This window comes from Solanum verrucosum, unplaced genomic scaffold (genome assembly GCF_900185275.1).
Source record: "Solanum verrucosum unplaced genomic scaffold, falcon-dt-bn FXZP01000031.1, whole genome shotgun sequence".
NCBI classification, from domain to species: Eukaryota; Viridiplantae; Streptophyta; class Magnoliopsida; order Solanales; family Solanaceae; genus Solanum; species Solanum verrucosum.
Genome location: NW_026020194.1, coordinates 2,829,980 through 2,856,095, shown reverse-complemented (window position 1 = coordinate 2,856,095; position 26,116 = coordinate 2,829,980). Strand labels below are relative to the sequence as shown.

At 36.5% G+C, this 26,116-nt stretch overlaps 1 protein-coding gene across 1 annotated transcript; it reads right to left on the bottom strand.

The window, feature by feature from the left end:
- Positions 1–24,933, bottom strand: LOC125829453 (ABC transporter D family member 1). Its single transcript, XM_049508664.1, is given in 28 exon segments — positions 1–404; positions 497–575; positions 672–724; positions 829–989; positions 3,514–3,741; positions 3,817–3,960; positions 5,185–5,343; positions 5,437–5,617; positions 8,566–8,638; positions 8,716–8,865; positions 8,945–9,069; positions 9,741–9,831; positions 10,747–10,855; positions 10,950–11,049; positions 11,596–11,754; positions 11,840–11,951; positions 12,035–12,339; positions 12,469–12,707; positions 15,261–15,339; positions 15,419–15,554; positions 16,478–16,932; positions 17,154–17,351; positions 17,695–17,835; positions 17,837–17,920; positions 19,868–20,147; positions 21,239–21,355; positions 23,048–23,217; positions 24,796–24,933. Coding segments are annotated over 26 exon segments (4,035 nt in total). The 5' UTR covers positions 21,301–21,355; positions 23,048–23,217; positions 24,796–24,933; the 3' UTR covers positions 1–272.
- Positions 24,934–26,116: the final 1,183 nt, after the last annotated feature.

The window sequence follows — 26,116 nt, the reverse complement described above, 5'->3', positions numbered from 1 at the left end:
AGAAGATTAATCTGTCAGCCTCAGTTCTACCTGCCATTTTTATTCACGGGGGCTGACCGGAAAGATTATGCCTAAACCTTTTACAACGACGGGAACAAGGCGCTATACACAGTTAACTATATGAAATATTACAAGAAACAACTTAAATAGTTTTTGTATACCCTAACTATATAGTTTCCTACCCTCAATCTAACTGCAATGTATTACATTCATAATTCATTAATTATTTGCCTCTATGAACGATTTCACAACATTGGAATACATCATCGGAGTCACAATTGTTGTGTATATTCATTTGGTTCACCTTCCCCCTCCTCATCCATCTTAATTGAACGCAGCTGCCACTTGCCTTCACCATCAATCAACCGTAATTCCACAGAATGGAAAGGTATTAGAGCAGGGCGCTGAGGAAAAACATAGCAAGAAAAAAGTTGGATAAGAGATGGGTTGATGGCCATAAGAAATGCCGATGACAATATGAGACATGGATGCAAACCTGTGAAGATGTAACAACGGTAATGCCGGCATCCTTAGCAAGCCTATAAAGGTGTTCTTCAACATCAACACTAGTAGCACTGCAAATAGAAGAGGAAATAGCAGGGTCAGGTATACGAGGCCATATAAAAGCTTCCGTATACTAATTGGAACACACTGAGATCTTGTTTACTTACTTTGTACATTCGTCAAGGATTCCAAACCGTGGCTTGTGAAAAAATAAGCGTGCCTTGTAGAAATGCCAAATCAGTTAGCAGGGAAGAAACAAAATATGAATTACATTTCTAAACAAAGTTTTTGGGTCAAGAAACAATCAGCACTTTTTGAGCTCACCATTCCTAATCGTTGTTGTTCTCCAAGAGATAGGATGTCCTCCCAGTTCTGGTTGGCATCCCAGCCACCTTCTCTTTCTAAAAGGTAGACTAATTTAACATCCTCGAGAATTGATTGCAGATGAGAATCCAAAATGTTAGAAGACCCTAGATGTCTCAGACCTGGTATTCAAAAGATAAGTCACTGAGAGGACAATTATGTTGGCATCAACACCTGTGACTGCTAAATCAATGACTACTTGAACACTAGCAAAAGCCATTAAACAGACATCATAAAAGATTTGCCAAATATTAAAATTCTTACTGGTACGGGAATATGTTTTACAGAAATTTGTGCATTTTGTCTCTCTCACCTTTCTGTTGATCAACTTTTTATTATTTGCATTATCTATAAAGCAGAGACGCCAGATATATGGCCTGATACCAGAAGCTTATGTCAAAATAGTCATGATTTATGTCCCTGTTAAAGATGAGTTGCATGCCATCCTTAGATATTTTGGTGATTCTGTTCAAAACTTCTTATTTTTGGACTAGTGCCTTCAGGACTTGAACTCCTAAAAGGACAACAGAATGACAGACATACCAAACTTTGCAGCCCAATTGAATAAATTTGGAGTTCAAGAATAACATTTAAGTCCCCGAGTCAAAATGCATGACTTAGTAAAGAGGATCATACTACCACTCAATCGAAACCCAAAAAAAGCTGAAGGCAAAGGGTCCCACCTTATGCATGGATCAACATGTTTACATTGACTATCTTAGTCATGTTATATTTGGCTTTTCGTTTACTTTGGAAATTTCTCTTGCGATTATGCAGCTTATGACCAACCAAGCCAAAAAAAAAGAGAGTAATGCTGGCTAAATTGATGAATTAATTTGTTATAATTATCTGCTAGGCAAATTTGACTTCATATAAGATTGTATTTATGGTGTCATGGCCCTAGATCTCAACGTTTCCATGTCTCGGTTTGACTCTACATTGAAATACTGGTGTCTTTGTGCTTGTGCAACATAGCCTGTAACAATAATATAAGATTTGTTCTTCGTATGAATATTATATATTTGGCACAAGGGTCCGTGATGATTATATTAGCTTAATTTTCAATTAAACCTTGCACTCTTTTCTTAAGAGTTGCTTACTTCACTGGTAACTCACGTATTCTTCCCAGACAGATTTTTCAAACAATGTCATGACTCATGAAGAGGAAGACCTTCGAATGATTGGGAGATCCCAATATTGACTGAATTTTACAAGTTTTTGGAGGCATTTCAAGGATTAAAAATTGGAGTGGAAGGGACATAGCAAAGGAGTGTACAAGGTGAGGGATGGGTATAAGATCTTAAATCAGGTTGAGCCACAGATTACTAACTGGCCATGGAAGCATATTTGGAAGATCAGAGTGCCTCATAGAGTAGAGCATGCTCCACTTAGCTCTTAGCCAATGAGGTTGTTCTTACCCTTGATAATGAGGGGAAAAGAGGGGGATACCCCTATGTTCAAGATATTTTTTGTTTCTACATTGTCCGATAACTTTTTTTTTTTGATGACAAGGGAAACCCGCAGCCGCTACCCTTTGGGTGCGCACAGGGTAAAACCCCGCTCCTATGCAATAGCTCGCAAATCACATAGGAGAGGTAACCCGCACTAGGCAAGCCCGGCACGACGAGCTCGACCCAGAAGGCAAACCCCTTGCTTTCGCTGGCAAGGGGTTTCGAACTTGAGACCTCCAACATGGAAGTCCCAAGCCCAAACCACTGGGCCACCCTGAAGGGTACATTGTCCGATAACTGATCAGCTGTGGAAGATTTTTTTTCAATATCAGAGGTATCTCATGGACCCTAGTACTTGATGACATTCTTTTCAGCTGGGAGGAAGCTGGAGTTGATGCAAGAAATAGGGATAGATGGAAGATTATTCCACCACGTATTTGGTGGACAATTTGGAAAGAAAGGAATGCCACATGTTTTGGAAATAGGAGTAGTAATATACAGAAAGTTGAGCTACTTGTATATAGTTATTCTGCTTTTGGTGTACAAAGGCTTTTTCTGATGATACTGTAACAATCCTAGATGTTTTGGGGTCTGTATAGGATTGTAAGTTCAGTCTAAATTTTATTCTCTTACTTTTCGTAAATATGGTTTTCCAGGTAGTACTGAAATTAATACAAAATGTTACCAGATTCAAAAAAAAAAAACATGACTAACAAGCTTGGATGGTTCAGAACAATCTCCATTTCAGAAGGTTTTGCACATGATAATATAACCTCTGACCGTAAACACTTACCAATCATAGTTTTTTCAACTGCTAAAGTAAAGCTAAGTATGACATTTGTATCTTCTAATCTTCCTCTTTAAAGAAATAACTTTATATCCCTTCGGAAAGCTCACTACAAATTTGTATTCATAAACCTGGAATAGCCCTCGGCACTTGGATTTTCATTTTTAATATACAATAGGTAATATCAGTGGTTCAAAGAAACTCCAATTCAAAATAAATTACTGTATCACCCTTCATTGGGAAAAGTAAATCTAATAATCACTCACAACCGGCGCCCATTAGAAAGCTCTATTTCCTGAGAAAGCTGTATGATTTTTAACTACCTCACCTCAAGTACAAATTGTAACAGTCTACAAGCACGCCAACTCACAAAAAAACTGAGGAATGTATTATAGACAGAAAATTTACCTTCTCGCATAGCCTGTACCCTTTTCTCAGCCACTTCATGTGAGAGAGGATATATAATTTGATCCCTTAGAGTTCCTAAGCACGTATATGGTCGTTGGGGTACATAGAAGATGCCACTGCCTAATTCTGTGTTAAGCGGTTGGCATGGTTTAACTAATTTTCCACTTACAACTGGCCATAAACCACGAAGGACTCTGAAGATTGAACTCTTTCCACTTCCATTAGGGCCTTCAGAAAGGAAGTAATTAGCAAGTAAATATCACGATTTACTTAAGTATAAGTAGAGGTCATCTGGCCACTAACCAGTTACAAGAAGGCTTTTCCCCTTCACTATATCACATGTTAGCTTCCTAGCCAAGATTTTTTGTCCTGGTGTAATGATGTCCACTTCAGAGAAAGAAATTACATCCTCAGAGGATGGCGATGAACTAACACCTTCAGGTACATCTGCATGCATACAAGAAACATCAGTTCCATACAATGATACTAACATCTGCAGACTAGTATTAAAAAAATCCAGCCAAAAGCAATTTGATAAGGAAAGATCACTATGTTGTGATGCTAGAACTGAATGATTTTAGGCAGTTTTCAGCACTGGTGGATATCAGGAATTTTGTCGGAAACAAATTTAGCTTCAGCTATTTGATTTTGCTATTCCAATACAACAAACATACCTAATATAATCCACAAGTAGGCTCTGGGAAAGGTAATGTGTACGCAGAACTTTGCCCCTACCTTGTGAAGGTAGAGAGGTTGTTGCCAATATTATAGCCAAATGTCAACCTACTTTGTACCAAATATATAAGCATAAATTCCCAACAATTTCTGGTAAATGTGAAGTTCTAACCGTTCAAAATCAAAATTGACCCTAGAATTTCAGCCATAGTTCCTTTGCGTGCTAGATATAATAATTACAGATGCACACTTGTTCCCTCTAATTTGTCTGGCAATGCTAGTGATTATCCTCAGCAATGTTAGAATTTTATACTCAAGAATCAAGAAGAAAAGATAATTAGATGGCATTGACAGAAAGAGAGGATCATAGAAGAACTGGGAAACATGAATGTTGTTCAAAGGAAAACGAAAGAAAGATGGTAAAATATTCAGACAAATAATTATGATTGGTAACAATTATAATTTACTGGAGATACATAATTCTGGTGTGGCTAGAAAGGGCTCTATTTATTTATAAAAGATGGTTCCCATGGAATCCAAGTTACGTAGTCTAGCAACTATGTACGCCACTATATCAAAAGCCTCAGAACAAATTGGCTGGTCATTCATTAGCATAACCTAGTTGTAGCATCTTCAAGACGAACACTTTCATCCCAAGAATTCATCAGCCAAAACTAAGTGTTTTCCGCATATTCACTAGCATTAACCATCCAAATAAGCTTTTATCAAAAGAAAAAACATCCCATTGGATTTATCTATCTTCAATTTCTTTACCAAGTTCATGCTCGCCTCTCCTTCACACTCAAAACCATGACATCTACAATACTATTGCAATGGACTCAAACGGGCCTATCAACTCAAAGGTTTACAGCATAATGCTTGGAGCTTAACCATTAAGTGTTGCACAAATGTCATTGAAACTTATAACCAGAGAAGAGCATTTGAGAGTTGGAAGTGACAGAAACAAGAGAAAATTAAAAGTCAAATCACACCCACCATATTGAGCAGCATCTAGAAACTCTTCCAGCTCAAAAATTCTATTGATACCACCAGAAAGCTCAACAAATTTTTTGTGGAGCTCAAGAATGTCACCAAAAGCTAAAAAGCTTTGAGACACAACAGATGCTAAAAATCGCAGTGCATGAGCGAGTTCACCTAAAAAAAAGGGACAGTAAAAAGAATAGGTAATTTTTCACAAAAATATTAACAGCATAAAAAAACACAAATTCATAGTTGGTTGGGAATCACCTTGAGTTGAAGTCAAAGCCCGGTCGCCCTTGTGCTCCATAGCATACAACAGGCTCAATCCCCAAGTAACATTGTGAGGAAGCTGCTTCGTGATGAACTCATCTATTATGCCAAATAACCATTTCTTCTTAAGAAGCAAAGAAGAGTGGTGAAGAAGTTCTTTAAACCTTGCTTCAACCATCTGTCATGCATAACATGTATCAGTATCGTGCTAGAGATAACTAGATAAACAAGAAAACAGTAAAGGACATAACAAAATCAAGAATCTTCTATTAATCCTTACCAGTATGAGCTAAAGAAAGATATTCCAAGAACAACATGTGTTATTAAAAGAGGTCATTTCATTGCTTAAAGCAATCGAGAGATGCAAAGCAAGAGGTTGTTGCTTCTCATGGGTGAAGCAATGCAACTCCGGAGAAGACCAAAGCTTCAAGCAGCGGATGCAAAGCATTATAAGTGAGAAGCAGGTCTTTTATTTGGTGTTGACTTTAAAAGACGGTAAAAAGAGAAATAAGTTCCATCCCAGCAGGTTAGCTTCTTTGTTCTCTTTAGCATCTTTCTTCAATGATTCTTCTTCTATTAATCCTACTTCTCTACTGCAATGAAGCCTATTCTACTACTGTTTTGGAGCTTTCCTTCTTCTCTTCTCTCTCTTTCTCTCCCTTTTTTCTTATTTCTCGGGATAGTTCTTTCTCTCCTAATCTCTCTTGCTGCAATTTTATATCCTTCTTTCCTTGTCTGTCTCTGATCAGTGTTATCAAAGCAAAAAGTGCAAAAAAGTCTAAGGCCTGTTGGGGTTTTAAGTGCAAATAAAGCGTGGGCTAATGAAAAAGGGCGCAGAGGGAGAAACAAATACAAATATATATGTTTAGTCCAAGACAAATAATTAAAAACGTGAATGACAAATATATGAACAAAGAAAGTGAGTAAAAAAATATGATAAAATGAAATATCAATTGTTTAGTATCACCCCTTAAGAGGCTCATTGATGAAGAAAAGTATGTCTTAGAACTTTAATGACGACATTAGAGCGCACATTAAGCGAGGCCAAGTGCTCAACACGTTTTGAGCCTCGCTTCAAGGCCTATGCGTGCTTTTGACAACACTGTCTCTATATCTCTAATTTCTCCATTTTGATTCAAATGTTGATTATTTTGAAAATAAAAAATGACTAACAAATTAAGGCTAATAATTAGTGTAAAGAATAGATCTTACGCCTAAGTCAATCCCAAAAGCTAACTCCTAGGGTGAGGATTACTTGAAACAATGCAAGGAGACAACCGTTAATTGCCTCAATGTCACCCCCTCCCCCTCTGTACGTCTAGATTTGGACATCTAGAACTTGGACAATATAACATTGGGGGCCAATATTGGGTAAACCAAGAAAAGTGATGAGACTGACCATAACAATAAGTGAAGAAGAAGGATCTTACAATTAATTTAACCCAGTGTTAAAAAAAAAAGCAAAAAACGCAAAAAAAAAATAAATTAAAAATCCTCTAAGGTCAGTTAGGGCTTCAAGCGCAAAGCACAAATAAAGAGTGAGTTTTAATTGAAAAAAGGCGCAAAGCGAGAAAAAATACAAATAAATACATTCAGTCCAAGAAATATAATTATAAGCATGAATGACAAATATATGAACAAAGAAATAGAAATGCATTTTCCATAACCAATTACAAGAAAAGGCCAGTAAAACACATGCAATTATCTATGAAAACAACCTTTTTCGATATACGGCGTACACATAGAGGCCAAGTAACGAAGGAAATTGACTGGTTTAGGCTGTTACGTATGCAAAATTTGGAGGCAGTAAAGCTATTACCCTTTGTTATCCATCTCAAAAACCATTTAATGCAGATTTTGCTTATACATACCATTAAGACAACACAAGGTTCATTAGGATGCTATCTATTGTCCATGGAATTACATGTAGAGTAGGTAGTAGCTAAACAATGGGATAACAGAAGATACAATTATCCCAATATACAGTCTTAAATTATGTAGAAGCAAAAGAAGAGAAGATTATTGGCTGGAATTGAGATATCTATGCATGCTTCAAGATAGGTACTCAATTTTTTATAAGAATCACATTTTCTTGGACATAACAGAGGTGACTGGATTCATGCGCATCTCGACAATTCTATCGAGTACCAGCTACAAACCACCAACACGGGCAGTTATAAAGGGATTGTAATGCAGAGATTACTCCCTGTTAAATGTGCAGTTTGATATACTACGAAATAGTATTCCATGCATAATTGTTTTTGATAAGAAAGTATCATAATGAGAGACATTTTGTCGTTTAATTTTTTTTAATCCTTAAATTACTAAAAGTACTCGCATACTTATTCCATATTCCATCCGGCAAAAAGTAACAACCAAACATTGCATTAGTAAATTTTGAATTGCATGCAGAGATTACATCTCCTCACTAGCCAACAAAATGACCACTAGATTTTACTTGAAAGGGACAAAGTCACAAAGATTATCAACCAAACTTTTAGAAGAAAAAACCTTTTTCTTGGACAAAACAAAGATGTCTGGAAGGTCACGTCGATTAGATTTGGCATATTCTTTTGTTTTGGACTTTGCAAGTCTAGAACAAAAACAACAAAGTACTACTACAATCTCCAAGATAGGTACTGGATAGATACCCAAAGGCCAAGGCCAATACATGTCTTGTACACTTCAATGCCTGTGGCAACTTTCTCTATTAAAAAGAAAAAAATTCTATTGAATAGAAAAAATATTCTTCTTGTATTACCCATAAATCCAGACATGTCAAACGTCGTCCTTAAATGTAACATCTCAGCCCCACTTTTGGGCCAACAATTAACTTCTTAAAGGACAGCGAGCTCTTGATGTAATACGTAGCAATTGATACAAAGAGATGAAAACAACTTAAAACAGTCCAGCATATTACCCGCTTTTTTTTTTCAAATAAGAGGCATAAACATGAACGAAATTTACTATCCCAGCAAATCTCTAGCATATCACAGGGGAAAACGATCACCTCAATGTATATGCATATATACAAATATACAAATATCAGACAAACGCACCTATATATCTTATTTCTGAAAGGTCCCACTGCTGAAAAAAATATTGTTGCAAAAAAAATATTACTACCTCTTTTTCACGAGCACCACCTCCAAAGAAAGCAACAGATTCAGCATGTGTTCGCAACCTTTCATGCATGAACCTGACAACAGATACTCAGGTGTAACAGTAGCCTATCTAAACACAATAAGATAAGCAGTAACTAAAACATCAGGTAACCTGAAAGTTCCTTCAAGCTGTTGTTCTCGACTTGCCAGGTCACCAAAGTCAGGAGTAACACATCTCAGGAAACCCAAACCTAATAACATGTAAGCATATAATATAGCGACTCCCCTCTGGCCAGTTAGCAGTTTCATTCTCCATGTGAACCTGCATTTCAGTAGTACCTCTATAAAACCAGAAATCATACTGTTAAAACATTAGCTTAACAGCCACAAAAGAAACTTACCATAGAATGTCAACAGTTGGCTTCACCATTCCAGTTACCAGACTAGACAAGTCAGTGGTTAGCTTCTCCAGATCTTGAGTTAATCTCTGATCAGCATCCAAGTTGACACCCGACATGTTAAATACCTACAAACAATCCTTCAACATTACATTTGCAAGATATTTGAACAGTACATCAGACTTCTACTGAAAAATGAAGGAACTACAGCATTAGTTATTCTTAAATCAAGGATGACGGACAAGGGATTATGAACAAAGAAGTTGTCCTACTATTCGACCAAACGAAAGACTGCAACAGGACCAAAATGGATGATAAATGTACCAAAAGCTTTTGTCCATGTTGAATTTTCAATAGTCAAATTGGATTTCCAAATGCATTTTTCAGATTAATTCATAAGCGTAAAGAAAATCTAGACCTTTCACAATGTAGAACATTTCATGTAGTCGATAATTTTTTCCATTTCCATAAAAACTAACGAAACCTAGTAATAAAAATACTTTGGTCAAAGCCCCATTTGACCTCTAAAAGTATAATTTACACCAAAATTTAGGATGAAGAGAGTAGCATAATAACTAATCCATTTGTTTGATCAAGCTGGTGCTCGGAAATACAACAGGACCAAAACATTTCAAATGGTTAAAACTTTCACAATGTCACGGGTGACCATGGGATTTTCTGAACAACACATCTAGAAAAAAAAACTTATGAGTTGTGGATATTCAAGTAACAGTGTAACTTGACACAACTGAAAAGGGGATCTTTAGTAAATATTTATCTTGTTGAATAATATAGGTACCTTATAATATGCATTATTTCTCAAGTAGTTCTTCAACAAGTGCTTGGTCAAACGAATCCTCCATCCAAGTGCCAATGTCTGCGTCAAGTGCCTGTATGGAAGCAGGAACAAAATTTTATTGATCTCAAAAAAGAAAGGACATAGGCCAACAAAGAAAACACATTTAAATTCCAATATGAAATACAACAGTCTAACACAACAAGATTCATTAGGAGATAATAAACAATAACCATGCTAAATAAAATGATAGTACACAGTTTGCCCACCCAATAAGCAGCCAAAGCAGCAGCCTCGTGAAACTTAATCCTACCCAACCACAAAAGTTCCTTTAGAGACCCCTATCATACCTAAGGATATACAGACTTCCAACCTTTTAGGCAAACAGATCTTACTGTCAATGGCTATGGACTATGGTGGTATCTAGTTGTCCACAACTATTAACTCAGAGTCAAGATAAGAAGGTTCCAGGATAATGTTGGAAAGAAACCCCGCAGAATTGCCTCTAAAATTTCCATTTTAAAGTATATGTATAACCTTATCAAAGATATGTCACTACCAAACATACTATAGAACAAAAAGTAGACACAAGTTACTATAGCATTTGAATCTAGAAGTGTAGTGAGTTCAAGATGTACTCTGTTTGAACCTCATAATTAGTGTCTGTGTGGTCATTTTGTGCAATCATTCATCAAAATGAACATTGAAAGTCAATCCTACTGGCTGAAAAAGTATGTGTTTTAATCTTGTAGACAAAAATTGGATGTCCATGTAATCGATATACATATCCAAGATAACTTTCCTCTGTGTGTCACTTCGAAGGGTGCCTATTAGCTCTTTGTAATAACTGAATACAGAATTGTGTTTTTTTCCCGTCAGGGAAGAGAAACCGAGTTACCTAAGTAAGACTTAGTCTCTTTCTTCCAAGTATATATTATTTTAAAATTTGCAGATGCTAAGCATGTTTAAAGTAAGGAAAGGCATGTACTCTTTCCACATATAAATTCACCTCAGAGACGGAGCAATAAAGGAGGACGCAGCACTCTGAAGGACACTAATAAAAATCAAACGTAGGAATGCCGCCTTATCTTGCTCCAGGACAAATTTCACAGTTGTTCCTACGCAAGCAGATGTCTTCGTTATAAATAGTGCAATAAAATCCTTCATTCCAGATGAAGAAGAATAGCATTTAAAAGAACAGAGAAGAAGTACCATTTAAAGAGGCAATGCGATCGGAAACCCACGTTCTGGACACCACAAGTAAAGCGACTGCAAGGAACTGTGCCCCCTGCTTATCTAGCAGTCTGGGTACCTAAAACAAGCACTAGAGCTATATGAAGCAAGCCAAAATGATGGTTCTCAATAATATTAACTCCCTCCACACAGCTATGGTGATCAGCTCCTCATCAAAAAGAAAATGATAATCCACTTTACATGTTACAGCCAAAAGCTCTTCGTTTTCACAATACCAAACAATGGATATTCCTAATTTTCAAAATTCGATTTTTTTCAAAATATCCTATCTTGACTTTAGGACCCAGACAAGAGTAGATATAGTAACATCTATATTGAGACAGAATATAGCTATCTACCTATCACTACGCCAGATTGTTTTTCAGTTCAAACCTGCCTTGCCATTTTTCAACCATACAATTTCTTTTCCCATGTTTTTTAAGTCTAAACCAGTAAATGTTACATGTAAGTCACATTAAATAAGATATGTTGTCTTTAAAGTATACAGAATTTCCTTTGTTTCAATTTCACAGCCAAAGAAAAGAAAAACAACCACTGTGAGAGGAAATTAGAAACTAACCAACTAAAAGGACCAAGTTTGATGTCATAGCACTACAACACTCACCAGAACTTTAGACATGGCAGCAATTCTCAGTGGAAGTTTCCTTGGAACACTCTTAAGATGTGGGAAGACATGCAAGGGGGGCTCATCAGCTTCAGATGGAGATGCTGATATCAACTCTGAAAAATACAATTCCGCCTCTGACTTGGAGAATTTTGTGCCCTGTGGATGATGCCAAAGAGAAGAATTAGTTGGAGCAACAGAAGACATCTCTGAGAACAAGTTTGAACAGCATGAGTATCCAAACCTTTTTTGCAGTAGCAAATGCACGCTGCACAGTCATTGCATCACTTTGACGATCGGTCTCATTATGCTGGTTCTTATTGAACTCTGAGTCTGTGAGACTGGGAGCCTCTGCCCTGGAGATTTTGTTGAACAGCAACTAATAAGTATCTGCATTAGCAGAGTGTGTGTGGAACAGTTAGTTACTTTAGCTTTGTACCTCTTATAGTGAACCCTCCAGCCTCCTTCACCATCCAAGGACAAGACGACATCATGAAATGCAACCAACGCAGGGCGGTGAGAAATAGTGATACATGATGTTCCCATCGCTCTTACTTTTGAACAAAAGCGTTCCTCCATATCAGTTGTCACAGCACTTGTACATTCATCCAGAATGGCAAATTTTGGTTTATGGTAGAAAAGTCTAGCCATCCCCAGTCTTTGCTGCTCTCCCAGAGATAATTCTTCACCCCAGTTTACCTCCTTTTCAGGAGGATAGCGATCCAGAAGATACTCAAGATCAACCTAGTATGACAATGTAAAATTCAACGCGTCACACAAAATGAATGACATTATAAATTCCAAGCCATAAATACATGAGATTGGTTATAGAACAAGATGCAGGTTTTTCGGGGATTAATTATAGGAACTTACATTTTTAAGAAGTTCAACCATGCCACTTCGTGTGAGCGGTTCAACCTCTTGATCAGCAGTCAAAGGATATATAATCTGGTCACGTAGTGTTCCAATAGCTGTATATGGACGTTGGGGCACATAAAAGATCTCCTTATTCAGATCAGAACCTATTCCAGGTTTTACAATATGGCCAGAAACAAGTGGCCAAAGACCTCCAAGGACTCGAAAAAGTGAGCTTTTGCCGCTACCATTTGGACCTTCAAAGTGAACCAGTGAGAATTATATTCTGTGCTCCCATATATCCAAAAAAATTATAGTGAAGAACCAGATGTCAATATTTTGTTCACTGTGCTACAGCGTAACACTTGAACAACTAAGGGGTCGTTCAGTCGATGGTTTGAAATAAGTAATGCAAGCATAAAATCTCGTATAAGATAAGATAATGTCTAGTTGACTGCATAAGGGAAAAATAATTGATGCATAACCAATGCAAACGCTTGTCTAACAGTATAAAACATCACCCGCGTTAAGTTATATGGAAAACTTGTTACCTTCACAAAAAAAAAAAGGTTATGTGGTAAAACTATGTATAATTTTATGCAAAGAATAGAATATGAAATTATAATACGTATTGGCTATGCGGGAATTGAACTATTTAAAGACGAAAATACCTTTTGAAAGTAGTTAAAAAATTATTTATAACAATCTCCTCATTGTTAATCACCTCATAATAACTCCTACATTATTAATCCCCGGCATAAACCATCCATGTATTATTTTTTTATTTTTTTGATAACCGAGAAATTCATCTATGACCCGCCCTTTGGACCAATCACAGCCTTCTAAACTCGGTGGATAATTGGCCCTCCCTTCTACCCTTCTCCACTTAAATACCGAGCTTCGCTTTGCATGGTGTGGGGCTTGAACCTACGATCTAAGCCACAAATCCTCCACCTTTTGCCACTCGAGCTAGGCCTTGGGGGCAACCATCCATGCATTATAATCCCCACATAACTAGTATATGAACCATAGGAACAGCTAGAAGTTTGCTCAACCTATTCCAACATGACAACTAGTATCTCTATTCCCTATATTTATGCATAAGATCAGGATTATATGCTTGTAATTATGTAGTTCTCCTATTTAGGGAACTTCGTTGACTTCAATTAATCCCCCCAAACTTGAGGACATACTCAAGCATAATATTCCCCAAATAAATCTTTTTTTCTTTTCTTATGGTTATGGTTTTACTTCCACTCGGGTATAGCAAGTCTATAAAGGTTGACGAGCTTAAGTGTGTTATTCGTATGATGAGTAGGGGAAGAGCGACCAAACCAGGCGAGACTCCAGTGGAGTTCTGGAAGAACATAGGCAGGGAAGGTTTGGATTGGCTAACTGGGTAGTTTCATGTCATTTTTTGGACATTGAAAATGTTTCGAAGAATGGAGGTGGAGTACGATGATTCCATTGCACAAGAACAAAGGTGATATTCAGAATTACAACAATTATAGAGGTATCAAGTTGCTAAGTCATTCAATGGAAGTGTGAGAAAGGGTGGTGGAGATGAGGGTGAAAAGGAGTGTGTCTATTTTTGTGAACTAGTCCAGATTCATGCCGAGACAATCTACCAGAGAAGCCATCCACATAGTGAGGAGACTAGTGGAGTAGTATAGGGAGGCAGAGGGATTTATATATGGTGTCCATCAACCTAGAGAGGGCTTACGACAAAGTCCCAAGGGAGGTTTTATGGAGATGCTTGGAAGCTAGAGGTGTATCTGTAGTTTACGTTAGGGTGAGTGAGGACGTGTAAGATGAAGCCAAGACTAGGGTGATGACAATGGGAGATGACTTAAAGTACTTTCCAATCATGATGGGATTGCAACAGGGGTCAACTCTTAGCTCGTTTCTTTTCGCACAAGTTATGGATGCACTGACGCGGCATATCCAAGGTGAGGGGTCATGGTGTATGTTATTCGCACATGGTATAGTACTGATTGACCGTTGACGAGACTAGTACCGGAGTTAACGATAGGTTGAAAGTTTGGAGACAAAACCTGGAGTCTAAAGGGTTCAGGTTGAGCAAGACCGAGACTAAAAGTGTAAGTTCAATGAGGCTACGCATGATGTCGATGTGGAAATGAGGCTTGATGCTTAAGTCATCTCCAAGAGAGGATGTTTCAAGTGCATGGAGTCTTTAATTCAAGGTAATGGGAGATCGACAATGATTTCGCACATCATATTAGTGTGGGGTGGGCGAAATGAGGCTTGCCTTCAATTCATGTTTCTCCCTAGGAATAAATCTTGTATTAGAATGTTATTAGTTGGTACCAAGTCCTTTTACTTGTTAGGAGTAATTTGCATCAGCTACTTGATTTCTCCCTTCCTTCTTGACAATCTAGTTGAAGGCTATTAAATAGTAATTTCAAGGAATCAACCATTCTATTACTTGATTTTTGTATCATCACTTATCCACATGGTCTTGTCCCATCTATTCCATGCTTTCAACATATTCATGTGTGTGTTCTCCATCAATTTGCTTGAAACTCATGGAATTTCTTGCTGTGGCCTGTCCACATTTAGAGTAGTTGGAAAAAAAGACATGGAGGAATGGATACCCATCCACTTTTACTTCCTGACTAAACAGATACTTGACGCTTCACTTCCAGCTACAGCTGAGGATATTTCAGAATACAGCCTAATGACTACATGAGAACCTTTAGTAAATCTGACACAACTGAACCAAAAGCACCATTCCAGCTCAGAAAAACAAAGACAGGTCAATCAAAAGAAAATATAAAAATTTAATGTACCTGTTATCAAAAGATTAGACCCTGATTCAACCCTTAGGCTCAAGTCCTCTACCAACACATTACCAGTTGGAGTAACAACCTGAAAGCACCAAAGACCTAGGGGATCAGAACCCAAATACAGATGGTGGTAAAATCAAAACAGATAGATTGTTTATCACCTTAACCCCATCGAACTCAATGTAATTTGCCTCAGTGACATAATTACTACTCCCGTTAGATTGTATGGAAGAGGCATTACGTCCACCTAAATCTCTAGAAATAATCATGAGCTCATGAATACGATCTGCATACCCACTGCAAGTGCCAAAACCGATTTAGAAAATGCAACAGGAATATTTCAAGTATACAGTAGAAATGCAAGTGAAAATGTGTAGTACAAGTCTAGTATGTCAATATGATTGTGTCATATATAGCTCAAACTTTTTACAATCTAACATATGGTTGAATGTATAACCCTAGACCCGTATAAGATCTTCTACGGTCCTCACCACTTAGCTAGTTTTTGTGGTTGAGTCAAACCCATCCCTTATGTTAGGCCGCCCAATATAGGATATTACTTCACGCTCCAAATGTCCAATCTTAGGTATGGACAGGAGAGGAAGAGCTGCTACAATCCCACATGGGCTAAGTTATAGGCTATAGTCTTCTTATTAACCTTGGATCTGCACCACTTTAACTAGTATTTGGGTTGATTCAAGCAGCAAGGTCAATTTTCTTAACAAAAATAATGAAGCAAAATTAGTATCTTCTAGTAATTACTGCCAAAGACTTGCAGCCAAGAGATAGTATTCACAAATTGATATGCTAGTAAATCTCCATCGAATCGTTGGAAACAAATCTAGCCAATTCTTTCATTGATCTGTTGTTCAGTTTACTGCTGATGAGAGTTTCACTTCTTATATACGTTCCATGTTATCAATCTATCACAGATAAGTACTAAAAGAGCTGGAAAGTTTATCTTAGCCGTGTCCCTGTTGTTATGTCTTTATTTTACTGGGTTATAGCCATGCCTGGTTCTGTAACCACTGTTAATTTCAAGAAACACACAGAACCATCGGCCTCCTTTAGATAATTTTGCAGATACAGAAGCTACATTGTGGCTGAAGCGATACAGTAGCAACAGATGAAGAGAGCATTTATCTAGAGCCAGGCTAAATCTAATGAGGAGCATGTGCGAGGTATACCAATCCTTCATATTTAAGGCAATAAAGCAATACCTTAGACGATTGAGTCGTCTTGAACTTATCGCAAGGGTTCCCAATGCCTGGAATAAGGATATTATGACACTGGTGTGATATCTCAAGTTACTCAACATCTCTGCTCGTCCCAATGTGGATGCATCAGGTCTCAAATTGCCAGAGAAGAAGGGCTCAATAATCAACACAACAGCAACTGTAGCACCAAGATACTTGTGCAAGAAATCTTGAATCATCCCAAACCACCAGTGCTCATGAAGAACGGCCTTCATATGCCGAACTAGAGTCTTAAACTTCTGTTGAATGTGAAAATCTTCTCTGGTTTCACCACCATAAAATGCTATGCTTTCTGCATGGGTCCTTAATCGTGAGTGAAGCTGTCGGTATTCCCCTTCCAGTTGCTGTTCTTTTGAAATTAGTTTCCCAAATGGAGGTGAGAAATTTCTAATAGTAAGCCCTGCACCCAGAACATATGCCTGGAAAATAACACCAAATAAGAGAACCCACTAGACAAAACTGTGATTGGTCCAAAGGGCGGGTCACAGACGGATTTCTCGGTTATCAAAAAAGAAAAAAAAGAGTTCCGAATTGAAATTTTGGAGCGAAAACTAGGAAGTAAACATAATTAGGCATTTGAAGAGCTCAACCATCATAAGTTAAAGGTTGAAGAGTTGGAACAATTTAACAAAACAATTACCAAAATCCAGAAAAGATACTTCGGACTTGCATATGAACACAGGCGCCAAGTATATAGAAGCCCATCAGTGACAGCTATGAGATCCTCTTGTACAAGATCACTTAGCTCTCTAGAGAACCTGGGAACATCACTTGCAATTCTCTGTTCTGGACTTGTTATCCGGCCGTCAACATGGGACAGTTTATAGTACACCATATCCTAATAGCCATCACAAAGATTTGTTAAACTATAATAGTAGACAAACTTCCATCATTTAGTTCCTATCTAGACACACCATCACAAGTGTTTGGCAAACCAAATTCCTGAAAATTTTGTATGACCATTGTGCAATTATACATAAGTGCCAATAGGAAGCCATCAAGGTGATTTTGACTACAAACCGTGCAATGCTATACTTAATTGTGATGTATAAACTAGGGTTTCTGTCAAGGCTGTTCTGACGCAAGCTCATTTTAAATGATAGATAGCATCGCGGTGACCCAAAGACCAACATGATACACAAAACAAGCGTTGTCGGAAGATGTCACGAGTTAATCTCTACCTGAAAATATTGTGCATGAATAAGCCTTGTTAAAATACTCCGGAAGCGTAAACTCAAGGTCCCAGTTATATATTTAGAGGTCGAGTGCAAGGCTGACTGGAGGAAACACAACAAAATATTTTCAAGTATGAGGCGGAAAAAACATTGGCACACGCCGGAGGAAGGCAGCACGAAAAAGAAACCCCTGCACTTTTGCCAATCGGTTGCTTACAGCAGTTCGTAACACCTGCAAACAAAGCAAAAAAACAAGAGTTTTGGTTACTGACAATGCAAGCCTGGCCAAATAGGGAAAAATATTGAACAGCTTTTACTAGGAACGCTTATACAATCCCACTTTTCAGTGGTTCTTGTAGAACCCTGCATAACAGCATTATTGGTTGTCCTCATGTTATGACCACCAAAACACTCAAATTTCACATGCATCATTCACATGCAATGACAGAAACCACTCAATTTGCCACCTTTAATTTCAATTGAAAAAAACATGGAACACACATTCGCATTGAGAAACTAGAGATTTGACAACAGAAGATCCTCAACTTCTAACCAAGGATACCCAACATTCAGCTATCCAAGCTCATGTTGAATTTCAAGTGCAGGTCGCTCCATGTGCAGATACTGATTCCTTCTATTATATCAAGTCGATTTTTATATGAGCTAATACTATGAATAATTCAGGATACTGAGGCAAAATCTCTTTCAATCTCTTCATCACTGAAGAAATATATCCTTTCATAAATGTTCTTATTTATCAGGACGATCACAAGATAAATGTTTTAGACCCATGCAATTCAACTCAAGACACAAATAAATTGTTCAATCATACATATATAAAAATAATGCACAACTATATATACGATACAACCACTCTTGCCCACAATTTCACATCAATCCCCCCCCCCCCCCCAATTAAATTTTCTGTTTAATTAGAAGTTTCTCAACTGAAACCAGTTCCACCGGCTTCCTTGACAGCTATTACCAATTTTGTGAGACAAAATAGCGATTTTGCTCCAAGGTATATATAATTTGTTAACATGCCCAAAAGAAATCGCAACCCGACCATGTAAACTTTACAGATGCTTAATGATTGGTATGTCTATAAGAGAGCCAATCATAAAGATTTTCGTAGTTCTTTATAAACATTGTGAAGTACTATTTTGGATGTATTTTTGCCACATCATTTCCTTAGTTCATTTACATCAATAATATTTTTTAACTACTTATTAAAATAAGTTGATATATACGAGAAATGGTAGATGGAATAATCCACAAAGATTGCATGCCAACCAAATATAAGAAAATGAACTAATTTAAGTAAATTAAACATGCCTACACTCAGAAAGTAAAGAAATAAATCGGAAGCGGTAAACATCAAGCGCTTTTTAGAGATCACGTCAATTATCTGATCTTGATTGCTGAATTCAAATGACCAAGGAAGTAATACAACCATCATTCAATTGGCATTTTGAAAATTCTAAGCCACTTTACAACCCAGCTCACTTAACATCAATTTTCAGATCTTAAATCCTATATAAGAAGCAGCTTGAATAGAAATTCACCAAGCACATTTGCACAAAATTAGCATTGTACAAAGATAGGTACTTTTGATAAGTTTTGTCCCAACTTTCACCTTTAGACCAAAACACAAATTAAAAGCAAGAAAAGAGGTCAGATGTTAATGATTTCACAATCCAAGATCCCTCTGATTCTAAAACCAAACCTCAACAACAACAGCATACCCACTATAGTCCCACAAGTGGAGTCTGGGAAGGGTAGAGTGTATACAGCTCTCTACCTGACAAGGTAGAGACACTGCTTCTGAAAGACCCTCGGCTCAAAGAAAGCAAAAACACAACATTTAAGAAGGCATAAGCAATAGCAGGACAATAAGAAAGTAGAGGCTCTAAAGCCAAACCTCCAAAGCATAAATACCAAAATCCAGCAGTAGTATCCGCATATGCTATTAACCATTGAAATCTTTAAAATGCTCGAGCTTTTTCTTATGTTTCCTTTTTGATAAGTCTCAATGTTATGTCTTTCTCTCCACTGGAAACTACAGCATACCTCCTACACATTTCTACAAACTCCAAAATTATCAGATCCTAGAGCGGTTGAACAGTAACACATGCTTTAAGTCAGACAAGAAATATATGCTTTGAATAAAGAATCTCACCACTGTGGCTACCAGAGCCAACAGATCTCTCGTACCCATTCTGCCCATTCGAGATAAAAGAATAGCTGCTAAAACTTTTACAGACTTCAAACCTCCTTTCTTTTGCCTGCTTTTCTTCACACTATTACCCTTTCCAGTCTGCTTATTTGGCTCTATTATACCATCATTCACTCCATCGCACTGTGTAGAATCATGCCCCTTATAGGTTCTCCGTGACTGCATGTACGCAGCAGCTGTTCCACCAGCAACAATTATACCTGTCGTAAGCAGCAGAGCTTTCCTGTAAATTAAGAAAAACATTTGAGATTACCATTGCAGGTACGGGCAAAGGAATTAATTGATTGATGCACAGTTTTCAAAATGATGCATGCAAGAATATATGAACATGATGTTGCATCAAATGTCACTTGAAGCTCATAGGTATGGTTTCAAGCACAAATAGATAACGTACACTCTCACCCTTTCCGTGTAGTAACATACATTCACTTAATCCTCATCAGTTTCACGATCGACTCTTTTGTTCATTAGTTTGGGTGATAAATATATTTTTTGTAGATCCCTCTAAATCTTTGGTGATAGATATATCTCTTGTAGATCCTTCTAACTCTTGTAGTTTTCTCTTTCACTTTTTGGGCACTCCTGAGTGTCTTCCTTCAAATTTATAGTATCTCTCGTTCCATTAATATAACATTGAATGTGCATAAGTGAGTCCTTTTAGGCTATGTTTTTTCTCCTTCCCAGAATGTTTCCTCTATCTGCATTTTTATTTCTTTACACCACATGTTACTATAAACTCCAAAAGGCCTTCGCCTGGACTTGCACTTTTGCCTTCTAAAACATTGGTTCATTCTATTGAAGTTTGATCCAGAGCAGCCATGAAGATCAGGACTTTCTGTTCTGAACTCTGCCAAAAACTCTCTCCCAAGGAAAGCATGTCTGGGAGATTTTGCTTAAGAAATTTCTGTAATACTAATATTCTACCATAATCAATCAGATAAAATGCTATAGTACTATGTAGAATGCCAAACGTTGTCGTTAACCAGAGATTACCTTCTCTTTGCAGAAATATATCTGATTGATTATGGTAGAATATTAGTATTACAGAAATTTCATTTTACTTGTAGGATCACAGGATGAACTTTGTTGGAAGAAACTTTATAGAGTTCTATTATTTATGTACAAATCTGTTTTGGGAAAGTAAAGTTTTATTACTTATCAAAAGAAAAGAGAGAACGGTGCGCTAGTCTCAGAAATGTTTTGGTAACATTCTTTTCTTTTGGCTATTATTTTTGGTATTCCAAAACTAGATATGTATTGACACAACAAAAAAGATATGAACTAGCAACACAAAATGGAGAAAATATTCTATACCTTTTAGAAGCCAAGAGGCCTCGCCCATGTTCAGTCAACTGCAGAAGCTGAAGAGAAGGCATGTCTGAAAATAGACCTCCCAAACCAACAGATTTTAGCAGCTGAAACTCTTGATATCTGTAGGAATAGGGCTTGTATATTAGTAATGTGGGACATGAAGAAAATATATACTCAAGAACAACAGAGCGAAAAGTAAATAATATAACCCTTTCAGCATACCACTGTCATTATACAGGAAGGAAACCACCACGGCATGAAAATGATAACATATCAAGGAGCACAATAAGTTTAACACCTATTCACTAATACTGAACCTTTCCTACCAAAAGAAACACATATTCACTAATACTGAACCTTTCCTACCAAAAGAAACACATATTCACTAATACTTGGTCTTTCCTACCAAAAGTAACACCTATTCACAAATTCTTCCAGCAGCTCTCCCACCCCCTAGAAAAATTCTAAAAGGATGGAGGGGAAGAAGAAGATAAGAAAGCAAAAGGGGTGCAAAGGATAATCCAAAGATCACCAAATACAGAAATTTGCATGTTTTGAGATCCACCATCCTCTTACTAGCTAGTTATTACTGAGCAACATTACAGTTGCTTGCTTTTTGACATTCATGAGTATCTTACTGTGCCAAGGTGCCTAACATATCAAGCCTTACACATCAGGGACATGGTTTTCAATTACTTAAATCAGAAAAGTTACCCGCGACAACATTATTTTAAGATAAACTATACAAAGAATTTTCTTTACCTATATTTTCCACATAGGCAACTCCAACCTAGCTAATTATAACCTAAACAAGTATTAACAAGTACACTGGTAAAAAGCGATAATTTCAACCTAATTATCCTATACAGAAAGGAAAATAGAAAAGCATATCATATACTTGAGCTCACTAAACCATTCATTGCTTCAAGAGTATGTGGTGATCCATTGAGCTGTAATAATCCAAATGGAAAAGTATTATATCCAATCTTACTCTTCAACTACCAAATGAAGGTTCAAAATTATGGGTTTTACTGGTGTTTGGCTTTTCTTATGTGGCTACCAATATATAAAAGAGGATCAGTGTTCAAATTTCTGCAAAAGTAGTGTTTTGAAAGCATCATGAGCCAATGGAAGGTTAAAGTCAGAAATCAGAATCTAAGAACTAGTATATATAAAGTAGTCGCCAGTAACCACTGCCTACTTAATTGAATCCTTGTGGGTAGAACAAACATCATCCTACTTTTACTCTATTCTTTCCATTTCATTGCTAGCTCAATAGCACCTAGATTGTTCAGTTCTGTCTTGATTCTATATTTTCTCTCTTGTCTTTACTCTCTGTTGTCTGATCAGTTGGATCTCCCTTTCCCAGCAGCTAGTCCACTGGTTTGTTTGTCTTTACTAATGAATTTCACCTTTGCTTCTCCCTTTCAATATCTGGAGCCAAGTGCACTTTAGCATAGACATGTATGCACAGGTAACTTATCGTAAATATACTTCACAGGTAATTTCTAATTAATGGACTAGTTACTAGGACTCATTCGGTCTTCTATAGTAACTTTTGAATTTTCCATCAGTTATCTTCTTCTCAATCTGCTTAGCGTTGGACAGTTTCAATCATGACCTCATATGGATCAGACAAATGAAAACATGATAAGATGCATGTATTTCCAAGATAATCAAAGTCCTGATCATGTAACTCATGAAATCTATATGGGACTTCATTCATATTTACAAAATGGTTCAATTAGCTAGTTGTACATGTTAATGCACTGCGGGAAAAAAAATCACTCAAAGATGGTGATAGAAAGCTACCTTTGGAAGTGGCGAAAAATCTAACCAACCCCATCAACTAAAGAAATCGGTACAAAAACATACTTCGTTTAAGTGGATTTGCTGGATGAACTTCAGCTCATTGCACAAGATACCATGCGTAAATGTGGCGCAAAACTTCTCTAGCAGAGTTCACAGTCTCAAAGCAACAGCTGCAGTTGTAAATTAAAAGGCATGATTTAGTCGAATGATTTGATTCACCTAGAACATAACATATAGAACACAGAAGTCCAGACATGGAACACTGATGGTAACCACGCAGTGCTGAAGTAGTGGGTAACTTGATAGTTAATACCAAGATCATACCAGCTTGATCTCAATACAAGATCACAATTCATAGTTTTCAGATCACACATACATTGACAAAATAATATTTGTAAATTGTTTTTTTTGTGCATGTCTTGACCCCGTGTGAGGACCGAACACTCGATCCAATTCCTAAGCGGATAAGCTCAGGTGAACAGCTCCTGATAAGATGATCAACATCACTCCCCCACTCCTGCACTATTTTCCTCCGTAATTCACCCATCATACTTGGCATCATCATATAGGGTAGGTCTTAGAAACTTCCTCCATCCAAGAATGACCCAACAATATCATTAAATTTGAGTTGACATTTGACGACGAAACGAAAAATGCAGCTACGCATCAAAAGCAAAACAACTTTGACAGTTTTTCTTACAAAAATGATGAGATTTAACTGGCATTAAGCTGATGGTGACATTGGTATCAAAATTGAGATGTTGAGACTTGTTAGATCTAAAGAAAATACCACTTAATTCAATTAATTGAATAGAACAAAACAGCTGTTAGTTTCATTCTTGACACAACTCAAGTCTCAATCAATAGTTTTAAAAAGAGAATGATGTGAATCACTAGTACTTGGTTTCAAAATCTTCTTGCCTCTCCATCATTGATGTTGTCTCAACTTTGAGACTCCCGATTTCTATGTATCCAAGGATTTTTTTCCCAATGCCAAGAAGTACATAACTCTTTGGGAAACAATCTAGAACTTACATGTTTTAAGCTTTCACTATCAACTCCTATCCCAATCCTTGTTGACACTATCAAAGAAATACTGAAATTGAAAAGTTAAGTGTGCAGTTTCCACACTTATTAGCAACTTTGTTGCTATAAGAAAGCACTAATATATAAATGAAGGTACAATCTTTCACGTAACGACAAATTACTTATTAAGGTCGAGTAAACAAAGCAAACAAATAAATTATCAACAACGCATCGCATTAATTATATTGTCGACAAAGTTCGACAAAACAAAGATCCTATATTACAACATTACTCCTTTAAATCTCAATTATCAACAACGCATCGCATTAATCCTACTGTTTATTTCGCTATCAACTTCCACAAAAAGATTGAACTCCAAACAGTTAAAAAGAAAATCCAACAAAATTTTAATTCTCAGAGCAAGAGGAATTATAACAAAGGAAATCAAGAACTTTATTTATACATCAGAAATATGCTTACCTCAGTATACACAAAGAATTCTCATTTTTTTTAAAAAGGGCCACTTTAAATCAAAATCGAACACTAACCCACATTTAATTATATTAAAATAAAACAGAATCAAGAACACCAACTTCTAAAATTCACATGTACTTATCAAATTGACCATTCTTAAACTATTTATTGATATGTAATCATAGATTTGTTATACTCCAAGAAAAGATAAACCCACATCTAGAAAAGAAGAGTAGCTAATAGATGACCTGAAATCTTGAACTCAGGCTATCTAATTGACGATTTGCAATACCGCTAAAAACCCATTAGACTACTGGTCAAGCCCTAGAACTTTTATACACAAAAAAAATCTAGTTTTTTTTATTTGTTGCAACAAACAGTAGAGAGTAACAAACTTGCTGAAAAATTGGAGAGTGAGAAAAAAAAATGGAGAAGACAAATAGTATTGTGCAAGTAATAAATACTTACTAGATTGGAGAAACGTAGATGATGATGAAGAAGATGAATATGGTGAAGAATGATGGAGACAAAAAGTGAGGATACTAATGGTTGTTACCTATTTCTCTTCTCTTCTTAACTTAATTAACCAAGAGAACTCCTATTTTAAGGAGGACTGATTTGGTGTGTTTCCCATGATTAATATTTTGTCTATTATTCTTATAATAATTCTATTTTATCTTTTATCGTATTTTAAAAAGTATAATACTATGTAATATTATATAAGTAATGACTAGTAAAATTATTCGCATCTCGCACGAAAATTTAATATCACAAAATTTAGTAATTAAAACCTAAAAACACTATATTAGTTTACATATAAGATTAAGTAGTTACAGACACTAATAATGTAAAGAAAAATGATAATTATAACATCATATCATTTATCCTTCAATCAATCTCTAAAATTTGATTTTATAATTTATCGTTCTACTTCCAGGAAGTGTTAATATTTGATATTTTGGGGAATCAAATGAACATCAACCTGAGATATACAAATATTCTAATTCTAACGTGTAGAAAAGTTCAGCCCTATCATTTGCTTTACATATATCATTTTAAAGTTTCCATTTAAATGTATCATAAGTAATTATTAAAATGAAAAATGTATCATATTGGACAACAATTCAATTTATTATCTATACTTGAAAGGAAAAAATATCACACAAAACTATTCAATTTGTTTGGGTGTTTTTTAAAAATCAGCTTACCAGAGTGTTGGAATTCAATTTGATACTACACTTCTATTTCAATCGCAAAGTCGAGAAATACATCTATTACTTCAAGAAAAATATTTACAACTTGCAGTAAACTTGAGAATCTATCCGTACTTCATATTGAATATGAGCAATTAATTTATTATGTAGTTATCTATGTCTTTGGGGTTAAAAGAGGCTCCAATCTAGTCATATTCCTCTATAGGTCATCCGACACATCCTTGAACCCACGTCAAAAGTTTATTAATTCTTGTCTTATTTTCCTGGTTCACTTCACACATCAAGGTGCGATAAGATTTTTAAGGTCTTTATCCTTACAATGGCATACCAAATTTGGATTTTGTTTTCAAGAGAT